The sequence below is a fragment of the Babylonia areolata genome, chromosome 9, assembly GCF_041734735.1.
Source record: "Babylonia areolata isolate BAREFJ2019XMU chromosome 9, ASM4173473v1, whole genome shotgun sequence".
NCBI classification, from domain to species: domain Eukaryota; kingdom Metazoa; phylum Mollusca; class Gastropoda; order Neogastropoda; family Buccinidae; genus Babylonia; species Babylonia areolata.
The window spans coordinates 42676777-42703326 of NC_134884.1; the positions used below are offsets into that span (position 1 = coordinate 42676777).

The window sequence follows — 26550 nt, forward strand, 5'->3', positions numbered from 1 at the left end:
GAACACACCCCATGTCATACACATGACTCAAACACATCCTCCATGATACACATCTCAACATACTGTCTGTCTGCCCCTGAACACACCCCAGGTTGTACACAAGACTCAAACACATCCTCCATGATACACATCTCAACATACTGTCTGTCTGCTCCTGAACACATCCCATGTTGTACACATGACTCAAACACATCCTCAATGATACACATTTCAACATACTGTCAGCCCCTGAATACAACCCATGTTGTACACATGACTCAAACACATCCTCCATGATACACATCACAACATACTCTCTGTCTGCCCCTGAACACACCCCATGTTGTACACATGACTCAAACACATGACTCAAACACATCCTCTATGATACACACCACAACATACTCTCTGTCTGCCTCTGAACACACCCCATGTTGTACACATGACTCAAACACATCCTCCATGATACACACCACAACATACTCTCTGTCTGCCCCTGAACACATCCCATGTTGTACACATGACTCAAACACATCCTCCATGATACACATTTCAACATACTGTCAGCCCCTGAAAACACCCCATGTTGTACACAAGACTCAAACACATCCTCTGTGATACACATTTCAACATACTGTCTGTCTGCCCCTGAACACATCCCATGTTGTACACATGACTCAAACACATCCTCCATGATACACATTTCAATATACTGTCTGTCTGCCCCTGAACACACCCCATGTTGTACACATGACTCAAACACATCCTCCATGATACACATTTCAATATACTGTCTGTCTGCCCCTGAACACACCCCATGTTGTACACATGACTCAAACACATCCTCCATGATACACATTTCAACATATTCTCTGTCTGCCCCTGAACGCTCCCCATGTTGTACACATGACTCAAACACATCCTCCATGATACACATTTCAACATACTCTCTGTCTGCCCCTGAACGCTCCCCATGTTGTACACATGACTCAAACACATCCTCCATGATACACATTTCAACATACTCTCTGTCTGCCCCTGAATGCACCCCATGTTGTACACATGACTCAAACACATCCTCCATGATACACATTTCAACATACTCTCTGTCTGCCCCTGAACGCACCCCATGTTGCACACATGACTCAAACACATCCTCCATGATACACATCACAACATACTCTCTGTCTGTCTGCCCCTGAACGCACCCCATGTTGTACACATGACTCAAACACATCCTCCATGATACACATCACAACATACTGTCTGTCAGCCCCTGAACACATCCCATGTTATACACATGACTCAAACACATCCTCCATGATACACATCACAACATACTGTCTGTCAGCCCCTGAACACATCCCATGTTGTACACATGACTCAAACACATCCTCCATGATACACATCACAACATACTGTCTGTCAGCCCCTGAACACATCCCATGTTGTACACATGACTCAAACACATCCTCTATGATACACATTTCAACATACTGTCTGTCTGCCCCTGAAGACAACCCATGTTGTACACATGACTCAAACACATCCTCTGTGATACACATTTCAACATACTGTCAGCCCCTGAACACACCCCATGTTGTACACATGACTCAAACACACCTCTATGATACACATTTCAACATACTGTCAGCCCCTGAAAACACCCCATGTTGTACACATGACTCAAACACATCCTCCATGATACACATTACAACATACTGTCTGTCTGCCCCTGAACACATCCCATGTTGTACACATGACTCAAACACATCCTCCATGATACACATTTCAACATACTCTCTGTCTGCCCCTGAACACAATCCATGTTGTACACATGACTCAAACACATCCCCAATGATACACATCACAACATACTGTCTGTCTGCCCCTGAACACAATCCATGTTGTACACATGACTCAAACACATCCCCAATGATACACATCACAACATACTGTCAGCCCCTGAACACACCCCATGTTGTACACATGACTCAAACACATCCTCCATGATACACATTTCAACATACTCTCTGTCTGCCCCTGAACACAATCCATGTTGTACACATGACTCAAACACATCCCCAATGATACACATCACAACATACTCTCTGTCTGCCCCTGAACACGACGCATGTCATACACATGACTCAAACACATCCTCCATGATACACATTTCAACATACTGTCTGTCTGCCCCTGAACACATCCCATGTTGTACACATGACTCAAACACATCCTCAATGATACACATTTCAACATACTGTCAGCCCCTGAATACACCCCATGCTGTACACATGACTCTAACACATCCTCCAACATAACATGTCCATAAAACTCAATAATACTGTCAGTCGCTTAACACACTCCAAGTTTTACACACCAATCAAACACATCATCAAACATAATACAACACCAGCCCCCTAAATGAAATTCCAGGTTGTGCACATGAATCAAATGCATCCTGTTTCAATGGCTGCAGCTTTCCAACAAGCCATCACTCCACACAACACAAAAAAACAATCCAACCATGTGATATCAAACATTTTGTCAAGATTCAGCCGCCAGCCGCACAGACTTCCACAACACCTGTGTGGACAACAACAGCAGCACACGTATGTACCTGCAGAGGGTGCGATCGGCGCAGGTGGTGGTGGCGGGGGCGGGGTGGGGGGCTTGACGATGACGGGTTTGGGCACCTCCCACTGCTGGTAGCCGTCAGGAAGGGGGCCCACCCCGTTCCGCTCCAGCATGTGGCGCAGCTCCCTCTCCTTCCCCTCCTCCACCAGGGGCTGCAACTCCATCAGGAAATGCCTGTGTGGGACAGGGCAACGCTCAAGTCAGTGCTTCAGTATGTACACACACATTATAGGTACCTGGAGATGCTAAACAAAAATAAAATAAAATAAAATAAAATAAAAGGAGATAAACATCTTAAAAAAGATACACACACACATAAACACACAACAAACATACACTCTCTAAACACACACACACACACACACGTACACAAACACAACACGCACAAGAACACACACACAAAGATGACCACAAAAAAAAAAAAAAAAAAAAAAAAAGAAGATACACAGAAACACACACACACATAACAAACATACACTCTCTCAAACACACACACACACATACATACAAACACAACACACACAAATTCCAACTATCACATGCAGCAGAAAGACATGAAACTCAGTAATACACACACACACATACACACACACAGAAAACACACACAAACTGAACAAACACACTCTCACTCATCTTACAGACAACACATAGACAAACTGAACAAACACATACTCCCACACACCACACAAAGGCAAACACACACAAACTGAACAAACACACTCTCACTCACCACACACAGATGACACACAAACTCCACTATACACACTCTCACACACCATACAAAGACAACACACAGACAAACTGAACAAACACACTCTCACTCAACTCACAGACAACACACACACACAAACTGAACAAACACACCCTCTCTCACACCATACACAGACAATAAAAACTCAACCAATGCACACTGTCACACAACATACACAAGACAACACACACACAAACTGAACAAAATACGCACTCTCACACACCACACACACACACCACACACACAGACAACCCCTAACCGGAGGTCCTTCATGCAGTCGGTGTTTCCATCGCTGAAGAAGCGGGCGATCTCGGTGCTGACCTCCAGCTTGGACTCCACGTGCTTCTCATGGAAGTAGAACTGGGTGCCCATGATGACGCACTTCTCGTCACGGATCTCACACACCTCCGGCAGACTCTTCAGGCTGTACCGCACCTGAAGCTTCTTGGTCTGCAAGGAGAGAAATATTTTCTTTTTTTGAATGACGAAGTACCGTAAAGTTCGGTCTATAATATATATATTTTTTGACCCAGCTTCATCCTCTGCGGCTTATACAATGATGCGGCTTATTTGAAGATTTTAACAATCCCGGGAGTGTCACGTTCTCGTCTATTCTTAGCTGCCCTTCAACTCACCAAAATCATGATTTCTGTCTATGAATTTTTGGATGAGCTTCAGGATAGTGTGCTAACTTTTCATGTTTTATAAATCAAATCCGCACACATTAAAGCCTTCAGATCAGCATTCAGTTCTACTCTGCTCAAGCGTGCACCCTCATCATGCCGAAAACGCGACGTAATGCCTATGATGCAGCCTTCAAACTGAAGACGATCGACCTAGCAGACGACAGTGCAAGTGGCGAACCAGCAGCGACCTCCACCTTGCGTTCATGTTTGTGAAGTGAAAGCGAGGCTGAAGTCAGTGACAAGATGGCGGAGGAAGCTGTGCTGGTTCTCTTCAACACTGAAGACGAAGATTTCAGTGGATTCAGTGAACACGATGACATTGAATAAATGTGACTATCCCTAAATTATGGATCTTATTTTCGTTGTGCTTATTTTTTATTTTTTTGTGGCACTAGCAGTATTTTCGCTTGCTTTTCTTTGTGTTGTTCCCGCTTGTGCTTATTTCATAACCTACAGTACTGACAGCTTTTCTGTAGTATCAGTATGTGTTCCAGTACCGGAAATAAGTGCGGCTTATAAACCAGTGTGGCTTATATATGTATGAGGTGAAATTTTTTTCCAAAATTTAGTGGGTGCTGCTTATATACCAGTGCGCTCAACAGACCAAACTTTACGGTATTTAAACTTAGAGAGCTGTCCCTGGCAATGTTCTGCAGGAAAGTCCATGCTGATTGTGAAACAAATGACAGAAAAAAGGGGGTGGCACTGCACTGTGGTGAGACGTTCTCCCCCTGGGAGAGCAACCTCATTTTCACACACAGAAATTTGTGACAAAAAAATTCAAAAACGATACGCATTGAAAAATGAGGATTTATTATTTCCCCGACTTGGCCACAAAGCTTAAACTTAATAATCTGATTTACATGTGCAGCAACTTTATTCTAGTTGATTCAGATCAGTCTTTAAAATATTGGTATGCAATAAACATGTTGATGGTGTAGTAAGTGTCATTCTGTGTGGTCTGTTCGGAATTTTTTTCATCTCTTTTTTAACTGCAAACAAGGAACAGTTGACAGGCTGTCTTTAAACTGCAGCTTAGCAAAGTACGGCTTTTAGTTACCCAGCAACAAACCAAGTGACCTATGAAAACCATGCTGATCCAGAGGCTAAACAAAATACAAAGTCCACGATCTGGAAAGATAATATAATCCAAGAATTTACACAGGAGTGAGTGAAAAGATTTTTTTCCTCTTTTTTTGGCTTTTGGTGTCAACAGACACAATAATTCCAGAGAAAATTAATTTGTTAACGTTTATCATAGATACATATATACATACAAATGCACAAATACACATACACATGCACACCCATACACAGACAACCAAAACAGGGTTATTACACTTTGTTCAAAAAGGCAGACAAAACGAAAACAAACCAGATTCCAAACAACACACACGGGACCCCTGGAAAGACCCGGACTCTTCCACATGGTGGGTACACATCCACCTCAGAAGCCTGAAAATGTGAGGGCACAGGATCAAACCCCACAATAAACAACATTTTCTCCCCTTCCACTAGACCTCGAGTGGTTGTCTTAACTCATTTAACTCCAGTCATTTGGATGAGACGATAAACCAAGGTCCTATGTGTAGCATGCACTCAACACATGAGAAAGAACCCATGGCAACAAAAGTGTTGTCCCTGGCAAAATTCTTCAGAAAAAAACATCCACTTTAACAGGAAAGCAAAAACATTTTAAGGCAGGAAAAAAAAAGGGTGGCGCTGTACTGCAGCGACACATTCTCCTTGGGGACAGTATCCCGAATTTCACACAGAGAATCTGTGTTGTGACAAAAAGTCATATCTCATCTTAAGATACAATACAATACACCTGAACACAACACAGTACTACTAGTAAAGTACATTGCAGTACAATACAATACAGTATAATACATTAGAGTTTTATACAATACAGTACAATACAGTATACAGTACAACACAATACACTAGAGTACAACACAACAATAATTACAGATTTATACAATACAGAACAGTACAATACAATGCAACACAACACAGTGTAATACATCACACAACACAATACTACACAACAATACATTACAGATTTAAATAATACAGAACAGTACAATAAAATACAACACAACACGGCGCAGTGCAATACAGCACAGCACAATACATTACAGACTTACATAATACAGAAAAGTGGGGCACAACACAACGCAACACAAACACAGCACACCACCACACTACACCACCCCACGCCCCAACCTTGACAAACAGCAGCTTCTTCAGCCTCTGGGCCATGCAACACAACACAACACAACACAACACACCACCACCCAACCTTGACAAAGAGCAGCTTCTTCAGCCTCTGGGCCATGCAACACAACACAACACAACACCACACCACCACCCAACATTGACAAAGAGCAGCTTCTTCAGCCTCTGGGCCATGCAACACAACACAACACAACACACCACAACACCACGCCACACACCACACCACACCACACCAGCTCACGCCCCAACCTTGACAAAGAGCAGCTTCTTCAGCCTCTGGGCCATGCAACACAACACAACACCACACCACACCACACCACACCACCACCCAACCTTGACAAAGAGCAGCTTCTTCAGCCTCTGGGCCATGCAACAGACCACACCACACCACACCACACCACCACCCAACCTAGACAAAGAGCAGCTTCTTCAGCCTGTGGGCCATACAACACACAACACCACACAACACCACACCACCACCCAACCTTGACAAAGGGCAGCTTCTTCAGCCTCTGGGCCATGCAACACACCACCACACCACACCACACCACCACCCAACCTTGACAAAGAGCAGCTTCTTCAGCCTCTGGGCCATGCAACACACCACACCACACCACACCACACCACACCACCACCCAACCTTGACAAAGAGCAGCTTCTTCAGCCTCTGGGCCATGCAACACACCACACCACACCACCACACCACACCACCACCCAACCTTGACAAAGAGCAGCTTCTTCAGCCTGTGGGCCATACAACACACAACACCACACCACACCACACCACCACCCAACCTTGACAAAGAGCAGCTTCTTCCGCCTCTGGGCCATGCAACACACCACACCACACCACACCACACCACCACCCAACCTTGACAAAGAGCAGCTTCTTCAGCCTCTGGGCCATGCAACACACCACACCACACCACACCACACCACCACCCAACCTTGACAAAGAGCAGCTTCTTCAGCCTCTGGGCCATGCACCACACCACACACCACACCACACCACCACCCAACCTTGACAAAGAGCAGCTTCTTCAGCCTCTGGGCCATGCACCACACCACACCACACCACCACCCAACCTTGACAAAGAGCAGCTTCTTCAGCCTCTGGGCCATACAACACACCACACAACACCACACCACCACCCAACCTTGACAAAGAGCAGCTTCTTCAGCCTCTGGGCCATGCCTGCCTCGTCATGGGCGTACTGGATGTCCGGGTGGTGGGCCAGCAGGAAGCGCTGGATGAAGGGCACCACACAGTGCACATACAGCTGCCCCTTGGTGCAGGGCTCAAACATCTCCGTGATCTCCTCCTTCTGCACCTCCTCACTCAGCTGGGGCACGGCGAACAGCGCCAGGAAGGCCAGGATGCTGTCCACGTCCACCAGGCTGCCGTCTGGAGCCACAACCACCACCACCCGCAGGGGAATCAAATAAAATCAAATTATTCCCCCGAAAATGGAGTATGGCTGCCTACATGGCAGGGGTGGGTGGGGGCTGGGGCCTGGGGGGTTAAAAACGGTCATACATGTAAAAGCCCACTCATGTAAATACGAGTGAACGTGGGAGTTGCAGCCCTGGAATGAAGAAGAAGAAATCAAATTATTGTGCTTAAAGCCTCGCCGACCACTATGGCCATCTCAAAGCTATTGCAGGGAGACACAACAGTCACACATGTGTTGCAGTTTGTTCTTACTTTTTTTTTCTTCTTCTATGTACCGTATACATGTCTTTGCAAAATTTATATTAAAAAAAAAAAAAAAAAAAAGAAAGAAAAAAAAGTGTTGGAGTTTGCTGTGGTCAACTAATTTTTTTCTTCTTTTCTTTTAATGGGAATTGTTGAAGATTTCTTTGGTTCACTGATGTCTTTCTTTGTAATGGATGTGTTCAACATTTCTATTTCTGTGGAAAATTGATTCTCTTTCTTTCTGTCTATCTTTATTTCTAAGGGATATGTTAAAGAGTTCTTTGGATGACTAATTTTTCTCTTTCTTTCTGTGCTGTTAATGACTTCTTTGGTTGACTGATCTCCTTCTTCCTTGAAAGGGAACACACTGCTAACTTTCTTTGGTTGAGCAATTTTTTTTTTTTTTTTCTTTCTTTGGAACTGATTATAAACTTTCTTTTGTTGACTGATTTCTTTTTTAACCTGTTCAGGGATGTGTTAACCCTTTCTCTGATTGACTTTTCTTTCTTCAGTCTGTCCGTGCACATCAACAGCAAAAAGGAGGATGACAAGTCTGACTTTGATGGAATGGACAGTTTTGTCTTCATATCTGAAGGATGTAACAAAGTTCCCTCTGGCTGACTGATTGTTTGCCTTCTCCCTCTCCTCCTGTTTTAATTTGGTCTGTTCCATTTTGCACACCCTCTTTGCAGACATTAAAACTAGCACATATCTTACGCTATATGACAAACAAGTGGGATAAAGATGATAAAAAGATTCTAATGATATAAATATCATCTCTAAATCATGTGTTCATTGAATTCAAGGTGAGTGCACAGCTCTGTCAATACACGGACATGGTTTATCATCTGTATTGTGAACCCAGTCATAACTGCCAAATGTCAGCACTGAAGATAGCATTCTGGACTGAATCAGGCTCACCACAAAACTGTGGTAATGGGCAAGCATTAACTCTCTCCATACGAACGGCGAAAGAGACGACGTTAACAGCGTTTCACCCCAATTACCACCATCAAAATATTGCAAGCGGAAGGCTCTTATACTGAAAAGGTAAATGTTGACAAAGAAAACCACAATTCTGACGACGGAAGCTAAAGGTTGGGTCATTGAGACACCCACTGGACATCCGAGGGGTCTGTGTAGAGGAGAAGAGAGGACTGGCCGTACTGAGTGAGTTAAAACCTTGAGTAAGTTGTGGAACAGCTTTGGAGCCAAATGCCCAAGTAACTGCCCGGTTCTTCCTGTGGATATAACATTGTACTGAAATATGTCTCAGCTTCTTAAATACGGGAGTCACATATCAAAACAAAAGAAAGCAAATGAACTCCAACACCCCCTGTGGCTGGTCCTAGCTATCTGAATCCTGAAAACCTTCATCAGGGGACTGACCAGTTTACATGCAGTCTAAGGAAGATGGACAAATACTTCAAGTTTAAACATGAACATCTTTTTAAATATCACCCAATGGGAGTGTAGTTTCACTCTAGCTTTTCTCTGTTGTTTCTGTTCCCTCACCTTTACCAGTAAAAACTCTTACACCTTTACAACTGATCACCCCAGCTGGGCAGTGCAGATTCACACTTGCTGAATGCTGTGGTTTCTGATCCCTAACACTTCCAGCTAAAACATTAACATTTATATAACCAGTCCACCACCGCCCCCCATTCCTCCCACCTCATCCCCTCTCCAGACATTGTATATTCATACTGGATTAAATGCTGTAGATTCTGATCCCTCATAATCAGAAGTTAAAACATAAATGCCTTAATAAGCGATCAACCCCATGGACAGCCCAGATTCACACTGGACTAAATGTTGCTGATCCTTAACAGAATAATGAACTAAGTCAAATAGTTTCACAATGCCTTAGTTAAAAGAAAACGGTCTTCTGTTTGTTTACCTCATGTAACCTTCTTCCGTTATTTAATCAGTTGATATATTTTGTCCTCCTTCTATTATGTCCTATGTCTTGCTACACTTCTTTTTCTTATTTTTGCATTAATTCAACATAAGCATTGTATCCATTTTGTTTAGCAATAAGTTTCGTGCATTGTAAAAGTAAAAAAAAAAAAAAAAGAATAAAAATATCTTGAAGAAAAAAGAAGAAGAAAGAAACATTGCGGAGCCTGAACCCTCCCTCCATCCCTCCCCTCTCCCACACTCTCATCACCACGACGCGCCAGGGACTGACTGACTGACCTCGACCTCCACTGAAACCATAGTTACGACGGATGTTGGGCATGGGACGCTGCTGGCGGGTCTTCGGCGGCTCCAGCATAAGGAAGTGCACGCTGTCCTTCTTCTCGAACATCCGCTCCAGCTCAGGGTCGTCGGCCATCATGGGCCTGTCCAAGGTGGACACCCAGTTCTGTCGCTTGGTGACCAGCACCTTCTGACCCTTCAGGCGTTCCTTCACCTTCTGTGCCTGCTCCGTTTGGATGTTCAGCTCTATCGTGTCTGGAAACCAATACCTGTGTCTGCCTAAGACTGTCACGATGAGGGGAGGGAAAAACAGAAAAAGCATGATGACAAATGATGATAATACACACAAAAATGCACATCAAAATAAAGTCTGAGCACTACAGGGTGCAACAGCTGAAGGGTTAGAGTGATCAACTTTGAATCTCAGGGTTAGAGCCATCAACTTTGAATCTCAGGGTTAGAGCCATCAACTTTCAATCAGAGTTGAATCTCAGGGTTAGAGCCATCAACTTTCAATCAGAGTTGAATCTCAGGGTTAGAGCCATCAACTTTCAATCAGAGGGTCCTGGGTTCGATTCCAGTATCAGCACCTGGTGGGCCCAAAGTGGGCCCAAGTCAACATACTTGCAGATCAGCCTTAATCCCTTGTGGGTGCATACACATGCCTGACCAGCAGCATAACCCAGTGCATGCATATGTATTTGTGTACCAATCAGTGGGCGCAAAGCATAGACACACTGATCATGAAAGCACAACACACTGATCACAAAAGCATGACACACTGATCACAAAAGCATGATACGCTGATCACAAAAGCATGACACACTGATCACAAAAGCATGATACGCTGATCACAAAAGCATGACACGCTGATCAAGAAAGCATTTACACGCTTTTTATTAAAGTGTAGACAAACTGATCACAAAAGCATGACAAACTGATCACAAAAGCTTGACACACTGACCATGAAAGTATGACACACTGATCATGAAAGTATGACACACTGACCATGAAAGTATGACACACTGATCATGAAAGCAGTCAAGCACTTATAAAAGCACTGACACATTCATCATAAAAGCATTAACTGATCACAAAAGCACTGACAAACTGATTACAAAAGCACTGACACACTGATCATGAAAGCATTGACACACTTATCACAAAAGCATTGACACTGACAAACTGATCACAAAAGCACTGACAAACTGATCACAAAAGCACTGACACTGATCATGACAGCATTGACACACTGAGCACAAAAGCATTGACACACTGAGCACAAAAGCACTGACACACTGATTCACAAAAGCACTGACAAACTGATCACAAAAGCACTGACATTGATCATGACAGCATTGACACACTGAGCACAAAAGCACTGACACACTGATCACAAAAGCACTGACACACTGAGCACAAAAGCACTGACACACTGAGCACAAAAGCACTGACACACTTATCACAAAAACACTGACACACTGACCACAAAAGTGTTGACATACTGAACACGAAGAATGCGGACTCACTTGGGTCGTATTTCTGGCTGATGGCGTGACCTATTTTGGCATAAATGGACAGGACATCGGGCAACACACCCTCGTCTTTCAGTGAAAACGCAGAGGAAATGATAGTTAGCAGCTCTGCAAAGTCTGCCAACTCTGGCTCCTTCTGCAGGCGAGCTGAGCTTTGGAAGGTTTCTGCTATGTCCCTGAAAACAACACAACGCCACGCATCAGGAATGTTGCATGCTAAACACATAACCATCTATTGGGAAATATCAAAAGTGGCACTACTGAATGTTACATAATGTCCTGTTCCTATTTGAGCTTTTTTTTTAAAATAAAAAAAAAGAGAGAAGAAATTACACAGATCAAACAACATTTGGCATATATTCTCTTTGAGACAAACTTCAAATCATATATGTTGAACCGACAATAGGATGGGTGCAATAGCCGAGTGGTTAAAGCATTGGATTTTCAATCTGAGGGTCCTGGGTTTGAATCTCGGTAACGGCGCCAGGAGGGTGAAGGGTGGAGATTATTCTGATCTCCCAGGTCAACATATGTGCAGACCTGCTAGTGCCTGAACCCCCTTCATGTGTATATGCAAGCAGAAGATCAAATACACACGTTAAAGATCCTGTAATCCATGTCAACGTTCAGTGGGTTATGGAAACAAGAACATACCCAGCATGCACATCCCCGAAAACGGAGTATGGCTGCCTTTCTGGCAGGGTAAAAACTGTTGTGCACGTAAAAGCTCGCTCGTGTACATACCAGTGAACGTGGGAGTTGCAGCCCACAAACGAAGAAGAAGAAGAAAGAAGTACTGACAATAGCAGTGACAACTGTGGCAGTTTTTCATGGATATGACTAGCAGTGTGGCACAGTGGTACATATAAGGCATTACTTGGTGAGTACCTGCATGATGTGCATACTGTGCATGTGAAACACTGTCCTGCCTGCAGTAGGTACTTGTTTGTGTTGTGTTTCACCCCAAACTCACCTGTTTTACACCTGAGTGTCACAACAGATGTCACCCTATAGTGTCAACAGGGTCACAAACAAATTCTCACATCAATTCTGTACACAACAGTGTAAGGCAGTCTTAGTGTACTGTAATAAGCAGCGTTGCCGTAAGTCTCTAAAATAAGTATCCCGTTTCGTACTATCTTTCTCTTCTCTAAATCCAGGAAGGGAAGTCAGAGGCCCTATCCTCACCTTCTACCTTTTTAAACGTCCCCAACCCAAGTTCTTGGTCAGTGCAAGACGGTCAGTTCAGCAGAGAGAGACAAGCGCAACAGCCGAGAGGTTAAAGCATTGGACTTTCAATCTGAGGGTCCCGGGTTCAAATCCTGGTAACGGCGCCTGGTGGGTAAAGGGGAGAAATTTTCCGATCTCCCAGGTCAACGTAAGTGCAGACCTGCTTGTGCCTGAACTCCCTTCGTGTACATACGCAAGCATAATATCAAATACTCATGTTAAAGATCCTGTAATCTATGTCAGAGTTCAGTGGGTTATGGAAACCAGAACATACCAAGCATGCACACCCCTGAAAACAGAGTAATGCTGACTACATGGCGGGGTAAGAAAACAACAACAACACACAATCATACACGTAAAAGCCCACTCGTGTTCATAGGAGTGATTGTGCGAGTTGCAGCCCACAGAAGGAAGAAGATGCAGAGAGGAGTGACCTACCTGTAGAGGTGCTCCACAGGGTGGCGCTGGGCCAGGGGGGAGTGGAAGCGGGAGAGGGAGGGATGGTACTTGCGGAAGAGGCCGCTGCTGTCCTGCCACCACACTTCGTCCCTCCCTAGCATCCTCCCCACCACCCGCTGGCCCCCTGCCTCCTGCTTCGGCACAAAGATCACCGTGTTGTGGTGGAACAGGTCCTGGGCCTCCTATCAGTACACACAACAACACACACATGATGACGACAGTAGTGATAATGAGTCACTTTTATATATAGCACTATAACACACAGATGATGACGATAAGCACTATCATACAAACTGAAGCTAGCTCCAAGTGCTTAACCAAATCCAATCCTTAAAAATCATCAACTACTCATACAATGAAATACTGACATATAAACACAATCATTTAACTCATAAAAACATCTTCATTGATTCAATAAAAGCACACAATTTACAAGCGCAATAAACATATATATATATATATACCCTCTTTGCAACGGCTCCAACACTCCATCACACATACACATAAACCAAAGTGAACAACTAAGAGCAATCTTAACTGAAGTGCTGTGTATACATGTATTTTAGAAGCATGTTTCTTTCTGTTCATATACAAGGGATTAATAAAACAAGAATGAACAGAACAAAGAAAGGAATACGTTTTGGAGTAAAAAGAAGAGGGAATGAGCAGAAGAAAAGAGAATGTACTGGACAGGAACAGAATGGGATGGAAATGAATTGAAGAAAACAGAAAAACAAACAAAAAAAAGTGACAGCAATATAAAACTAAAATAAATTAAACATAGAAAAAAAAAGACTAAAATAAAAAAAAGGCACGCAAGATGGTCAACAACCCTGCAGGCCTTTCAACACCTCAACAAAACCAAAAAAAACACAAAATCAAATCAAATCAAATCAATTTATGGTGCTCAGAGCCTCCCCGACCACAAAGGCCATCTGAACAAACAAAAAACAAACAAAAAACAAATCAAGAAAACAAACAAAAGAAAACCACACACACACAACACTCTGAGCTGCTGCCCAATCAAGTTATCAGTCGACATTCAACTGACATTGGAAAACAAACAAAACAAAACGTTTTGTCTAAATACACAAAAAATATAAACAAAAAATTAAAAGCACACACACACACACACACACACACACACACAGAGCCTTCACACTCTCTCTCTCCATGTCACCCACCTTGCGAGTGAGGTTCTCGTTGAGGTAGCGGTAGACATGTTTGAGGTGGGCCAGGGTGGAGCAGAAGGTGGCAGGGCATGTTGGGGGTGGCGGGGTCGCGCTGACCCCAGCTGACCAGGGCGTCGTGCACCACCCGGGTCTCCACGGAGGACTTGATGCGCAGGAAGCGGGAGAAGGTGCTGGTGTTGGAGGCCGTCACCCCCAGGTAGTACACCGTGTGGGCCAGCAGTCGTTTGATCTCCGGGTCTGCACACACCACCTTTAGTTATTCTTTTATTCATTCATTCATTCATTTTTTTTATTCATTTATCTTTGCTCTTGAAGTTGCTGGATCTCTGGGTCTGTATACATCAGCTTTAGTTATTCTTTTATTTATTCGTTCATTATTCATTCATTTATCTTTGCTCCTTAAGTCAACTGATCTCCGGGTCTGCATACATCAGCTTTACTTATTATTTTATTTATTCGTTTGTCATTCAGAGATGCCAACCCCTGTCAAGTGTTTGTAGGAACAATCAGGAAGTTTGGTAGGAACATTTTTAATTTGGTAGGAACTCTCAGACTCCGAGCCACATCAGCAAACGTACATTTCTACAAGGCATACAAACACTTGGGCCTGCCCGCAACACGGTGTAATTGCTACGATTAAGCTGACTGGTCCCCTCAATGATGATTCAATGTAAACATGCAAACAAATAAATGAGCATGATCATGTGAGACCAAGGTTAGTAGTAACTGCCCTGGCCTCGTGACTGACAGATCTAGAGCATCTGGGTAAGATTACAACAGGAAAGCATGTGACCATGCCATGTAGACGAGAATGAACTCCTTGGAACAAATTTGATGTTGGTGTAACGTTGGAACAAACTGCGATCGAGCGTAACAAAAATATGACAAAACTGTAACAGTTGGCATCTCTGATTATCTGTTTATTTATCTTTGCTCTTTAAAGCCCAGCCAACCACAAGGGGGGCTCTATCAGTGGTTTCAGCTTTAGTCTTCTCAAGGAGGCATCACTGCATTCGGACAAATCCACGTTCGCTACACATCTGCTAGGCACATAGCCTTGACCCGCAGCGTAACCCAACCTGCAAGTCAGGCATTGAGTGCATGCCACCTTCCTCCTTGACAAAACAGTCAGCAGCCATTTGACATATAAATACTTGACACTGTCGCTTAAATACCACAGATGCCCAACAATATAAGAATTTCAACCATCTCTATCACAAATAATGACCTGTAAAACAACACAGTTCATGATATATCATCTGAACCATACTGCACCTTACACTAGGCTGAGCACAGGACGTCTGCTCAATTTATCACCCCCAGATGACAACAACAAATCAAACACCACACACCCTCACAAAGAAACGCTACCTGGGACATACAGCACTAACAGGGACAGAAGCGACTCCATGTCCAGCTTCACAGAGTCCTCAAAGGCACAGGTTACTGTGGACTCCCCCGACATACACACACACACCCTCCCCCCCCAATCCCCTATCAACTCAAACCCACACCACACACACATACCCACACAATCCCAACATACACACACACACACCATACACTCACTGCTGCCATACACACAAACACCCACCATGCACCCCCCTGACCCCTCAACACATGCACACCATACACACACACACACACATACCCCCAACATACACACACATATACCCCAACACACACACACACACACACAACCCTGCCACACACACAAACACCCACCAAATACCCACCACCCTACACACAAATATCCACCATACACACACACACTCTGCCACACACACACCTACTACACACACACACACACCTTGCCATACACACAAACACCCACCAACCACCACCCCCCTACCCCACCCCCCTCACACACACAAAAAAACAAACCAACCCAACCCAACCCAACCCACCAGGGATGTAGAGCACGGAGGGAGGCAGCAGTGACTCCTTCTCCTCCACCTTCACCACGTCCCCGGCCGAGGTCACCGTGGACTCCACCCCGGGCACCCAGCGCAGCGTCTGGAGGGCGATGGCAAACGAGGAGGGGATCGAGTCCCTCACCACCGTCCCGCTGGGCCCGGACTGCAGCTGGGTGGTGGCGTAGCGGGCGTAGCTGGAGTCCCAGTGGGAATCGAGGAGGGAGAAGAGTGTCCTCATCTGGGCGTGGTGGGAGGCGGGGCGCAGGTTGTTGGACACCAGCTCCTGCAGCTCCTCACAGGCAAAGTCCGGGATGGTGAAGGGGCCCTCTGAGGCCGGCCACATCTCCTTCAGGGGGGCCCAGGGTGAGGTCGCCTGCATGGGAATGAATCAACAAATGAACGAATGAATGCATGTATGCATGAATGAACGAATGCATGAATGAATATATGCATGAATGAACAAATGCATGAAAGAATGAATGAATGTATGCATGAATGAATGAGTGAATGAAGGAACGTATGAATGGATGAACGAACCAACGAATGAATGTATGAATGCACAAATGAATGAATGAATCAACAAAATTAATGAATGAATGAACAAACAGGACATGCAAAACATTTCCATTCTTTCGACTGTATTCACTGACAGTGCTACGTACACACTCACACACAGAGAAACAACAATAGACTATTAGTAGACAACACACACACACACACACATACACACACACATGCAAACACACATACACTGCAGCTGATATAGAAAGTGTAATATATATATATATATATATATATATCACACACAAACATGCACACTCACACACTGCAACTGATTTAGAAAGTCTCACACACACACACACACACACACACACAAACTGCATGGCTTTGGACACAAAGACTCAGCTCCTGTATCTCTGTGTTGTAAAATAACAATGAAAATAAATATAACGAAAAAGAAAATCAAACTTTTTTTTTCTCTCCCTTTTTGAAAATGAACACTCTCCACACAGCTCCCCACACCCAAAAACGGAGTATGACTGCCTACATGGCAGGGGTAAAATGGTCATAAATGTAAAAACCCACTTGTTCATACAAGTGAACTGGGAGTCACAACCCATGAACGAAGAAGGAGAGGAAGAAGAAGAAGAAGAAGAAGAAAGAGGAGGAGGAGGAGAAGGAGAAGAAAATAAAGAAAAAGGAGAAGACAGGGTTCCCAGGGACTTCAGCTTATGCCATGTAAGGACCAGTTTAGGACCTACAAGGACCATTGAATTTTTCTCATTTTGTAAGGACTTCACTCATCAAAGACAAGCTTCACAACATGCATACTAATGCTTATCTTTTGAACCTCTGAGCAGCCAGTCTCAGTATTCTTCCTCCTTCAGTCAATGATCCTGGAATGCTAAGCTCTTTGGCATTTTAATGACTTGAGCCACTTTGAACAAGCACCAGTCTGATTGTCATGGTGGCCGCAGACACCATGCTTTCTCACAAAATGAGGCTGAAAATTTAATATTTCTAGGCTGGAATTTCATCTGCTGCGTTGAGTCCCATGATTTTTATGTGTGTGTGTGCTGTTCTAAGGACCTGTATGGACTTTGGAGTAAAGGATAAGTACTTGAAAGGCCTTACTTGGGAATTTCAAAATGTCAAAGACTTGTAGGGACTTTTAAGGACCCTAAGAACCGTGGGAGAAGGACAAGAAGAAGAAATAAAAGAAGAAGCAGAAGAAGAGGTAGAAGAAAACAAAGTAAAAGAAGAAGGAGAAGAACAAGAACAAGAAGCAGCAGCAGCAGAAGAAAATGAAGAAGAAGAAGGAGGAGGAGGAGGAGAAGGAGAAGAACAAGAACAAGGAGGAGGAGAAGGAAACGCAGAAGGAGAACAAGAAGAGCTGCGCCTCACTCACAATGTCTGCAGGCTGGAGCTGCACAGTGCAGGGCCGCACGATGAGGAAGGTGGTGACCCCCAGCAGGGACAGGAACTCCTGCCACGACACCACCTCCGCCCGCGAGGCCCCCTGGCCCAGGTACTTCTCCTCCACCAGCGTCCAGTCGTAGCCTGCAGCACAGAATAGAATGAACAGAGTAGGTCTCTACAGTCGACGGGCGCAATAGCCGAGTGGTTAAAGCGTTGGACTTTCAATCCGAGGGTCCCGGGTTCGAATCACGGTGACGGCGCCTGGTGGGTAAAGGGTGGAGATTTTTACGATCTCCCAGGTCAACATATGTGCAGACCTGCTAGTGCCTGAACCCCCTTCGTGTGTATATGCAAGCAGAAGATCAAATACACACGTTAAAGAACCATGTCAGCGTTCAGTGGTTTATGGAAACAAGAACATACCCAGCATGCACACCCCTGAAAATGGAGTATGGCTGCCTACATGGCGGGGTAAAAACGGTCATACACGTAAAAGCCCACTTATGTGCATACGAGTGAACGCAGAAGAAGAAGAAGAAGGTCTCTACAGTCGCAACCTATACCATCATCAATGGAACAGAACAGAATAGAACAGGTCTCTATAGTCATATCCTGCACCAACATTCACAGAATGGAAAAAAAAAAAATTGGTGTCTGAAGTCTTAGCCCGCCCCAACATTTACAGAATAGAAAATAATTTGTTTCTCTAGTCGTACACTGCCCCAACATTCACAGAATGGAAAAGAATAGATCTCTCTAGTCGTAGCCTGCCCCAACATTCACAGAATGGAAAAGAATAGATCTCTCTAGTTGTAGCCTGCCCCAAAATTCATATAATAGAAAGAAATTGGTCTCTACACTTAAGCCTGCCCCAACATTCATAGAATAGAAAGAAATTGGTCTCTACACTCAAACCTGCCCCAACATTCATAGAATAGAAAGGAATTGGTCTCTACACTCAAGCCTGCCCCAACATTCATAGAATAGAAAGAAATTGGTCTCTACACTCAAGCCTGCCCAAACATTCATATAATAGAAAGAAATTGGTCTCTACACTCAAGCCTGCCCCAACATTCATATAATAGAAAGAAATTGGTCTCTACACTCAAGCCTGCCCCAACATTCATAGAATAGAAAGGAATTGGTCTCTACACTCAAGCCTGCCCCAACATTCCTAGAACAGAAAGAAATTGGTCTCTACACTCAAGCCTGCCCAAACATTCATATGATAGAAAGAAATTGACAGAAAGAAATTGGTCTCTACACTCAAGCCTGCCCCAACATTCCTAGAATAGAAAGAAATTGGTCTCTACACTCAAGCCTGCCCCAACATTCCTAGAATAGAAAAGAATTGGTCTCTACACTCAAGCCTGCCCCAACATTCATAGAATAGAAAAGAATTGGTCTCTACACTCAAGCCTGCCCCAACATTCCTAGAATAGAAAAGAATTGGTCTCTACACACAAGCCTGCCCCAACATTCCTAGAATAGAAAAGAATTGGTCTCTACACTCAAGCCTGCCCCAACATTCACAGAATAGAAAGGAATTGGTCTCTACATTCAAGCCTGCCCCAACATTCACAAAAAAGAAAGAAATTGGTCTCTACACTCAAGCCTGCCCCAACATTCATAGAATAGAAAGAAATTGGTCTCTACACTCAAGCCTGCCCCAACATTCATAGGATAAATAAAAAAATTAAAAAAATAAAAACAACAACAACAAAACTGACTCAGTAAATAACAATCACTTTAAACCTTAACAGAAAATAACATGGAACAGAAAAATACAGCCATACTCATGAATACATACGAAGCATACGCCATTAATACTGACTGCTTCATCCAGCCAGAGAAAAACAACAATCAAATCAAACATTACCTCACACTGAAAAAAAAACCACCACCAAACACTCCCCATAGGAGCAACACACTAAAAAGTCACACCCACCCCCCTTCCAAACCCCACACCCCCTTCCTCTTTTCCCCATCACACACACACACTGTGACACACACACACACACACACTGACCCGGGAGCAGCCTCTCCAGGTCAATGGTGACCCCGTAGGCGGGCGGAAAGTGGACGTTGTCGGTGGCGGGGTTCTTGATCCCATGGTTGGTGGCGACGCGGGCCACAGCCTTCAGCTCCTCCATGTTGATGAGGGAGTTGTTGCGGCTGCGCTGCGCCTTGATGTACATCAGGTAGGTCACCAGCACCGCACGGTCCTTGTTCTGTGGAGGGAGAGGCAGGGGCAGGGGCAGGGGTGAGGGTAGGGTGAGATGTGGGGGGGGGGGGGTGGGGGGGGGTTGGATTGTTGTTAAGTATGCAGTATTGGTAAGGTTTTGATGGGTGGTGGTTCTGATACTGTGTGCAGCAGGTAAGGAGGCACAGTGTGTGCGTGTTTGTGTGTGTGTGTGTGTGTGTGTGTGTGTGTGAGAGTGAATGAATGAGAGTGAGAAAGTCAGAGTGTGTGTGTGTGTGTGTGTGTGTGTGTGTGTGTAGTGCATGCGTGAGTGTGTGTGTGAGTGAATGAATGAGAGAGTGAGAGAGAGCGTGAGGAGTGTGTGTGTCCACAAACTTTTCTAAACCCTGCTAGAATTTCGATAAAAAGGGTCACCCCGAATGCAGGCTGCACACCCTCCCACAATATCAAGCCATGTTCTGTTTGCTCGTACCACTCCTGTGTTGTACACACATCTTTTCTTGCGATAAATACCAAGCCATGTCCAGTTTGTTCATACTATTACTTTGTCAAATGTACATGTCTTCTTTTCTTGCGATAAATACCCAACTATGTTCTGTTTGCTCATACTATTACTTTTTCATACATACATAAACAGAGATGCCAACCCCTGTTAAGGGTTTCTAGGAACATTCAGGAACATGTTCCATCCATTGGAACATTTTGAATTTGGTAGGAACACTTGGACTCCAAGCCAGATCAGCAAACGTACATTTCAGCTTGATCCACCGGGCACAGACGCTGTTTGAGCGACATTCAACTTGATTCAGGCAGGTTCTCTCTTATTCGGGTAAATGATTAAGCTGATTGGTGCACTCAATGGTGGTTAAATGTAAACACACATGTGACTGGCTGAGTATCATCACGTGAGACCAAGGTTGGTTGTGACTGCCCTGGCTTCATCATCGATAGGTCTAGAGTATCTGGGTAGAGTTATGTCAGGAAAGCATGTGCCCATGCCATGTAGTCAAAAATGAACTCATCCGAACAATTCTGATGTTGGTGTAACGTCGGAACAAACTGCAATCAAGCGTGACCAAATACGGTGGAATCCTAACAGTTGGCGTCTCTGCATAAAGTATGTGTCTTTTTTCTAAAAAAACAAAAAAAACTTTGATAAACCAAAAAGTGGCTGGCCCTCACCTTCCACTGGTCAGACTTGAGGACAGGCAGGATGTGGTGGTGGATGATGTCCTGGGGTGACAGCTGCTTCATGTCCAGCTTGTGCAGCAGCTTGGTCACCTGGGAGTTGACTTCGTTGTCAGGGGTCGCCGTCAGCCGCCCGTGTACCAGCTGAAGGTCCTGGCGCAGAACGCTCATGGGATCTGAAGACACACAACATGTGTCATGATCGACAGAACTTATATCATGATATAATAATAATGTATAGTGCTTATGTGCTGGAAACTCTCCACAGCCATGGCACAGAACGTTTCATCAGGTCAATGGACACAGAACATCTATCATAATATAACAATACATGGTAAACATATATGCAAACTCCCCACACATTCTTCTTCTGTTTTCGTGGGCTGCAACTCCTATGTTGGCTCATATACATATACGAGCGGGCCTTTCCATGTATGACCATTTTAACTGCATAACATAGTCTCCATACTCTATTTTCAGGGGTGTGCATGCTGGATATATTCCTGTTTCCGTAACCCACGAAATGCTGACATGGATTACAGGATCTTCAATGTTTGTGATTGTCTGCATGCATACACACACGAAAAGGGTTCAGGCACCAGGTCTGCACATATGTCGACCTGGGAGATCGGAAAAATCTCCACCCTTAACCAACCAGGTGTGCTGAAACCTGGGATCAAACTCAAGACTAGTTTATAACCATTCAGCCAGCACTCTAACCATTCAGCCATCGCACTTGTCACTCCTCATATAATGGTCTGTGAGCGCTTTTGTACGTACTTTTTGTATGGCTCTTCAATTCTTCAGGCCTAATTACTCTGTGACCAAGCTATCCCATTCCCTGACCTGTCTGTGACTGAATTTACCATCAGACACTGTTTGTCCCCGAACCCCCGCACCCCTACCACACACGGCCTGCCACAGTCCCTACACCACCCACAGGGAGTCTTCAATGCTTAGCAGCTATGAGGCCACACACCTGAGGAGACCCTGCACCGCTGCAGCTGAGCAGAGCTACTTGGGTGATGTTCAGCGGTGCATGTTCCGCTGATTCACCGTAAGCAGGACACCACGTACTAACACTTCCACTGCAAGACTGTGCGTTTTAGCTTTTCTAACCCAAAACAGCCAGGTCACTTCACCGGTGTGGCGTCACTGACCTCTCTTCCCAGGAGCCGCCTTTGCTGTGTCCGGGCTGCCCTCTGTCAGCATGAAGACCGTCACCTCGCTCAGCGCCACCAGCCGGCCGTTGGACAGGGGGATAACCCTCATGCCTTGCAGCGTGTTGATCAGGGTGCTGTTGTCCTGGAAGTCGTCCATGCTGCGGTACACACAGGCCAGCCACTTGGCAATGTTCACCACCTCCTCTGAAAAACACACAGCTCAGTTCAGTTCCGTTACTCAAATAGGCGTCACTGTGTTTGTACAAATTCATGTATCGTTATACCACATCTGCTCAACAGATGCCAGAACAGCAGCATGACCTAACGTGCTTAGTCAGGCCTTGAGTAACAAACTGAAATATGATATATGATTTATTGATAATAATGATAATAATAAGAATCATCACCATCTATTATTATTGTCCACTAAAATAAAAACCAGAAGCATGTTCAAAGCGCTTTACAAATCCAAAAACTTAAAATGAATCAAATAAACACTCAAGATGAAGTGGAAACATACAAAACTGTGTAGGTGTGTAGAAAGTGAAACAGTGTATGAATCTTTTTTCTTCTTTGTTCCTGGGCTGCAACTCCCATGTTAACTCACATGTACACGAGAAGGCTTTTACATGTTTGACTGTTTTTACCCCACCATGTAGGCAGCCATACTCCTTTTTCAGGGGCAAATCAACACATAACAAAGGCAATATTTGTGTCACTTCTCCATTAGAGTTTCTGTATGAAAATGTGTGTGTAAAGTGTGTGTGTGTGTGTGTGCGCATGCGTGCACACGTGCGCATGCTCAGAACTGCACAGCAGACATGCATTCAAAAAAGGCAAAAATGAATGAAAGAAATAAAAAAAATAAAACGAAATAAACAAAAATCCAGAACAAATCCAAATCTTTGGTCTTTTATGTTGTTAACACGTTAACAATTGCACACATCAAAGTACTGACCGACTCTCTGCCATAACAATCTTTGTTCAATTCTACTGTCATCAAATCCCCCAAGCAACACAACAGTCATCCCCATGCATAGACTCCCCCATCCCCAGCCCCCCCCCAACCCTCCACGCCCCATTCTTTCTCCCCCACCTGTCACCACCCACCCTCCCGGCCCCCACACCGTACCGTCTCCCACAGTCTCCCCCCAGGCAGCCACCAGGGAGCGTCCCACTTGGACCAGGTGTTCGCTGGTGATGCTCTCCACGCCCAGACTGCGAGTCAGGGCCGAGCTCAGCATGGCCGCCACCTCCCGGTGCACGTAGTACAGCCCCAGGTGGTGCTCCAGCAGCTCAGGGGAGATCACCTCGTGGACAAGGGCGTCCTGAACCATGACGGTCTGCGAGGGAAGCTTCCACTGCACGTTGCCTGAAAGACAGGAGCGAACAAGACGGTGATTTAAATCCCATTCCATTCAAATTCAAACAAAAATTATTGTTTGCTTCATGCAATCAAAGCACTGAAGCTGGATTCTTTCATTAATATGCACATATCAATCATCCTGTAAAAGGTATACATTTGGGTAAAACAAAAATGCAACTTTTTTTTTTTAACTCTTTCTACCCCACAGCTACAAGCCTGCTACAGCTCCCCTGGACAAGCACTACATGAGACCACTGCAGAAAGAAACACGGGGCTTCACTAAAACAGTGAAAATCAATGCAGAATTGTTCATTTAATTAGTGGAACAAAGCTTCATTTTCATGCTTCCGGAATCCATAAAAGGAAATTTTCCATCTAAAATTATGTTTAATTACACATACTTAACCGTGACCCAACTAGTGCAGACTCCGGCAGGGGTCTGACATTCCAACTGTACCAAGCAAGAATAAGCGAAATCAAAATAGTGTGTTGGTACGCAAATACTTGTACCCAGTCCAAAGGGGAAGTAATATTGGAACGAGTTAACTCACACCTGAAATGTAATGAGTTATTAAAAAATTTCATGAAGAAAAATGTAACTTTTTACACAAGCCACCAGCACTTGCCTGCCTTCCCGGAGGAGGCACTGGTGACAGCGGGCATGCAGGGTGTGGCGCGGATCTTCTTCAGGATCTGTGTGGCCACGGGCTTGAAGAAGTCCAGGATCTCGTCCTCTAGGGGAACAAACTGCAGGTAGCACCAAAGCGACTGGAAGCCCTCAAACTCCGGGTGGGCCTGCAACCATAGCACGCTGAGTTGTCAGTGTTATCAACATCATTTTTTATTCATGTAGTTACCCCCGAAAATGGAGTATGACTGCCTACACGGCAGGGTATAAACGGTCATACATGTAAAAGCCAACTCATGTACATATGAGTGAACACTGGAGTTGCAGCCCATGGAGAGAGGAAGAAGAATTCATGTGGTTTACGATTCAAGCCGACCGCAATTTGCTGTATCTGGGGCTGAAAACATATCTTAAAAACAGACCGCCAAAACACATCTGTGTAAAAGACCTATACCTGGAACTACAGCTCTGCAAAAGAAACAAAATAAAAGAATATAATTAAAGAAATATATTAAAAAAAACTTAGGTACAATTACAGTTCAATCACAGCATTTGGCATGTAAACCATTCCACAGCAATTTTTCTGTAAAACATTTTTTCTATGAGGATTATAGAACAAAATAAATAATAAATAAAACTGAAATAAAATTCAAAGAAAATCATCTGAACAGAATCAGGAAATTATGAGTAGTTCAGCAAGACAAAGCAAAAAAGCAAAAAAAAAAAAAAAAAAAAAAAAAAAAAACATAAAAAGAAGCAAGCTAGCAGAGCCCCCTGAAACCCCCTTAAAAAAAGAAGCCATCAGGCAACTCCTGTTTGGGGGTTGCCAGCAAAATACACCACAAAAACATCCAGCAATCAAGTCAGGAGACAGACAAAAAGATCAGAGCGTCAGAGAAGAGACAGACGTGACACAGGAGAACACAGTGTGACACAAATCGCGTGAACAGTATTTTCAGGAGGAACAGGGGGGGGGCAACTCACTCTGAAGGTGTCAAAGGCCTCGATGAAAAGCGTGTGGATCTCGTTCCTCAGCCACTGGTTCCAGGAGCTGTCTCGGTCCACGTCCTCACGGCTCGAAGGGACGTCAAAGTCACCTGAACCCCACAACAGGTACATCAATAATTTGTCATCAGGGTACTTATTTCATTGCATGCCAAAATGTGTACAAATTCCTGATTCACCATGTGCTTTTTGTTTTGAGAACCCTTGAATCACCTTGTGAATAGATGCATACACAAAAACACCAACTAACCTAAACATTCATTGTCAAGGTTGGTCTCACACGCATGCTCCCACACACATACACACACACATACTGAGACACACACACACACACACAATCAAATATACACACAAGCACACACACAAGCACGCACGCACACACACACACACACATGCCATAAACTCAGAAACAAACACAAACAGTTCATACATATGTTCATGGATGGTCAAACACACATGCGACACACAAAAATACTAACACAACACAGACACATACACTCTACTTTCAATCTCTCCCAAAATCCATCCCAATGGCAAACAACAAGAAAA

General features: G+C 44.4%; 1 protein-coding gene across 1 annotated transcript in view; it reads right to left on the reverse strand.

Annotated features, from left to right (window-relative positions):
* The window catches only part of LOC143285481 (uncharacterized), a 70651-nt gene that overhangs the window by 13571 nt on the left and 30530 nt on the right, over positions 1–26550 (reverse strand). Inside the window, 16 exon segments of the mRNA XM_076592801.1 lie at positions 2603–2793; positions 3630–3820; positions 7455–7702; positions 10193–10450; positions 11725–11906; positions 13399–13601; positions 14604–14678; positions 14680–14849; positions 16520–16901; positions 18438–18589; positions 20478–20679; positions 21834–22015; positions 23000–23206; positions 24135–24374; positions 24995–25163; positions 25981–26093. Of these exon segments, the coding sequence (XP_076448916.1) occupies positions 2603–2793; positions 3630–3820; positions 7455–7702; positions 10193–10450; positions 11725–11906; positions 13399–13601; positions 14604–14678; positions 14680–14849; positions 16520–16901; positions 18438–18589; positions 20478–20679; positions 21834–22015; positions 23000–23206; positions 24135–24374; positions 24995–25163; positions 25981–26093 (3165 nt within the window).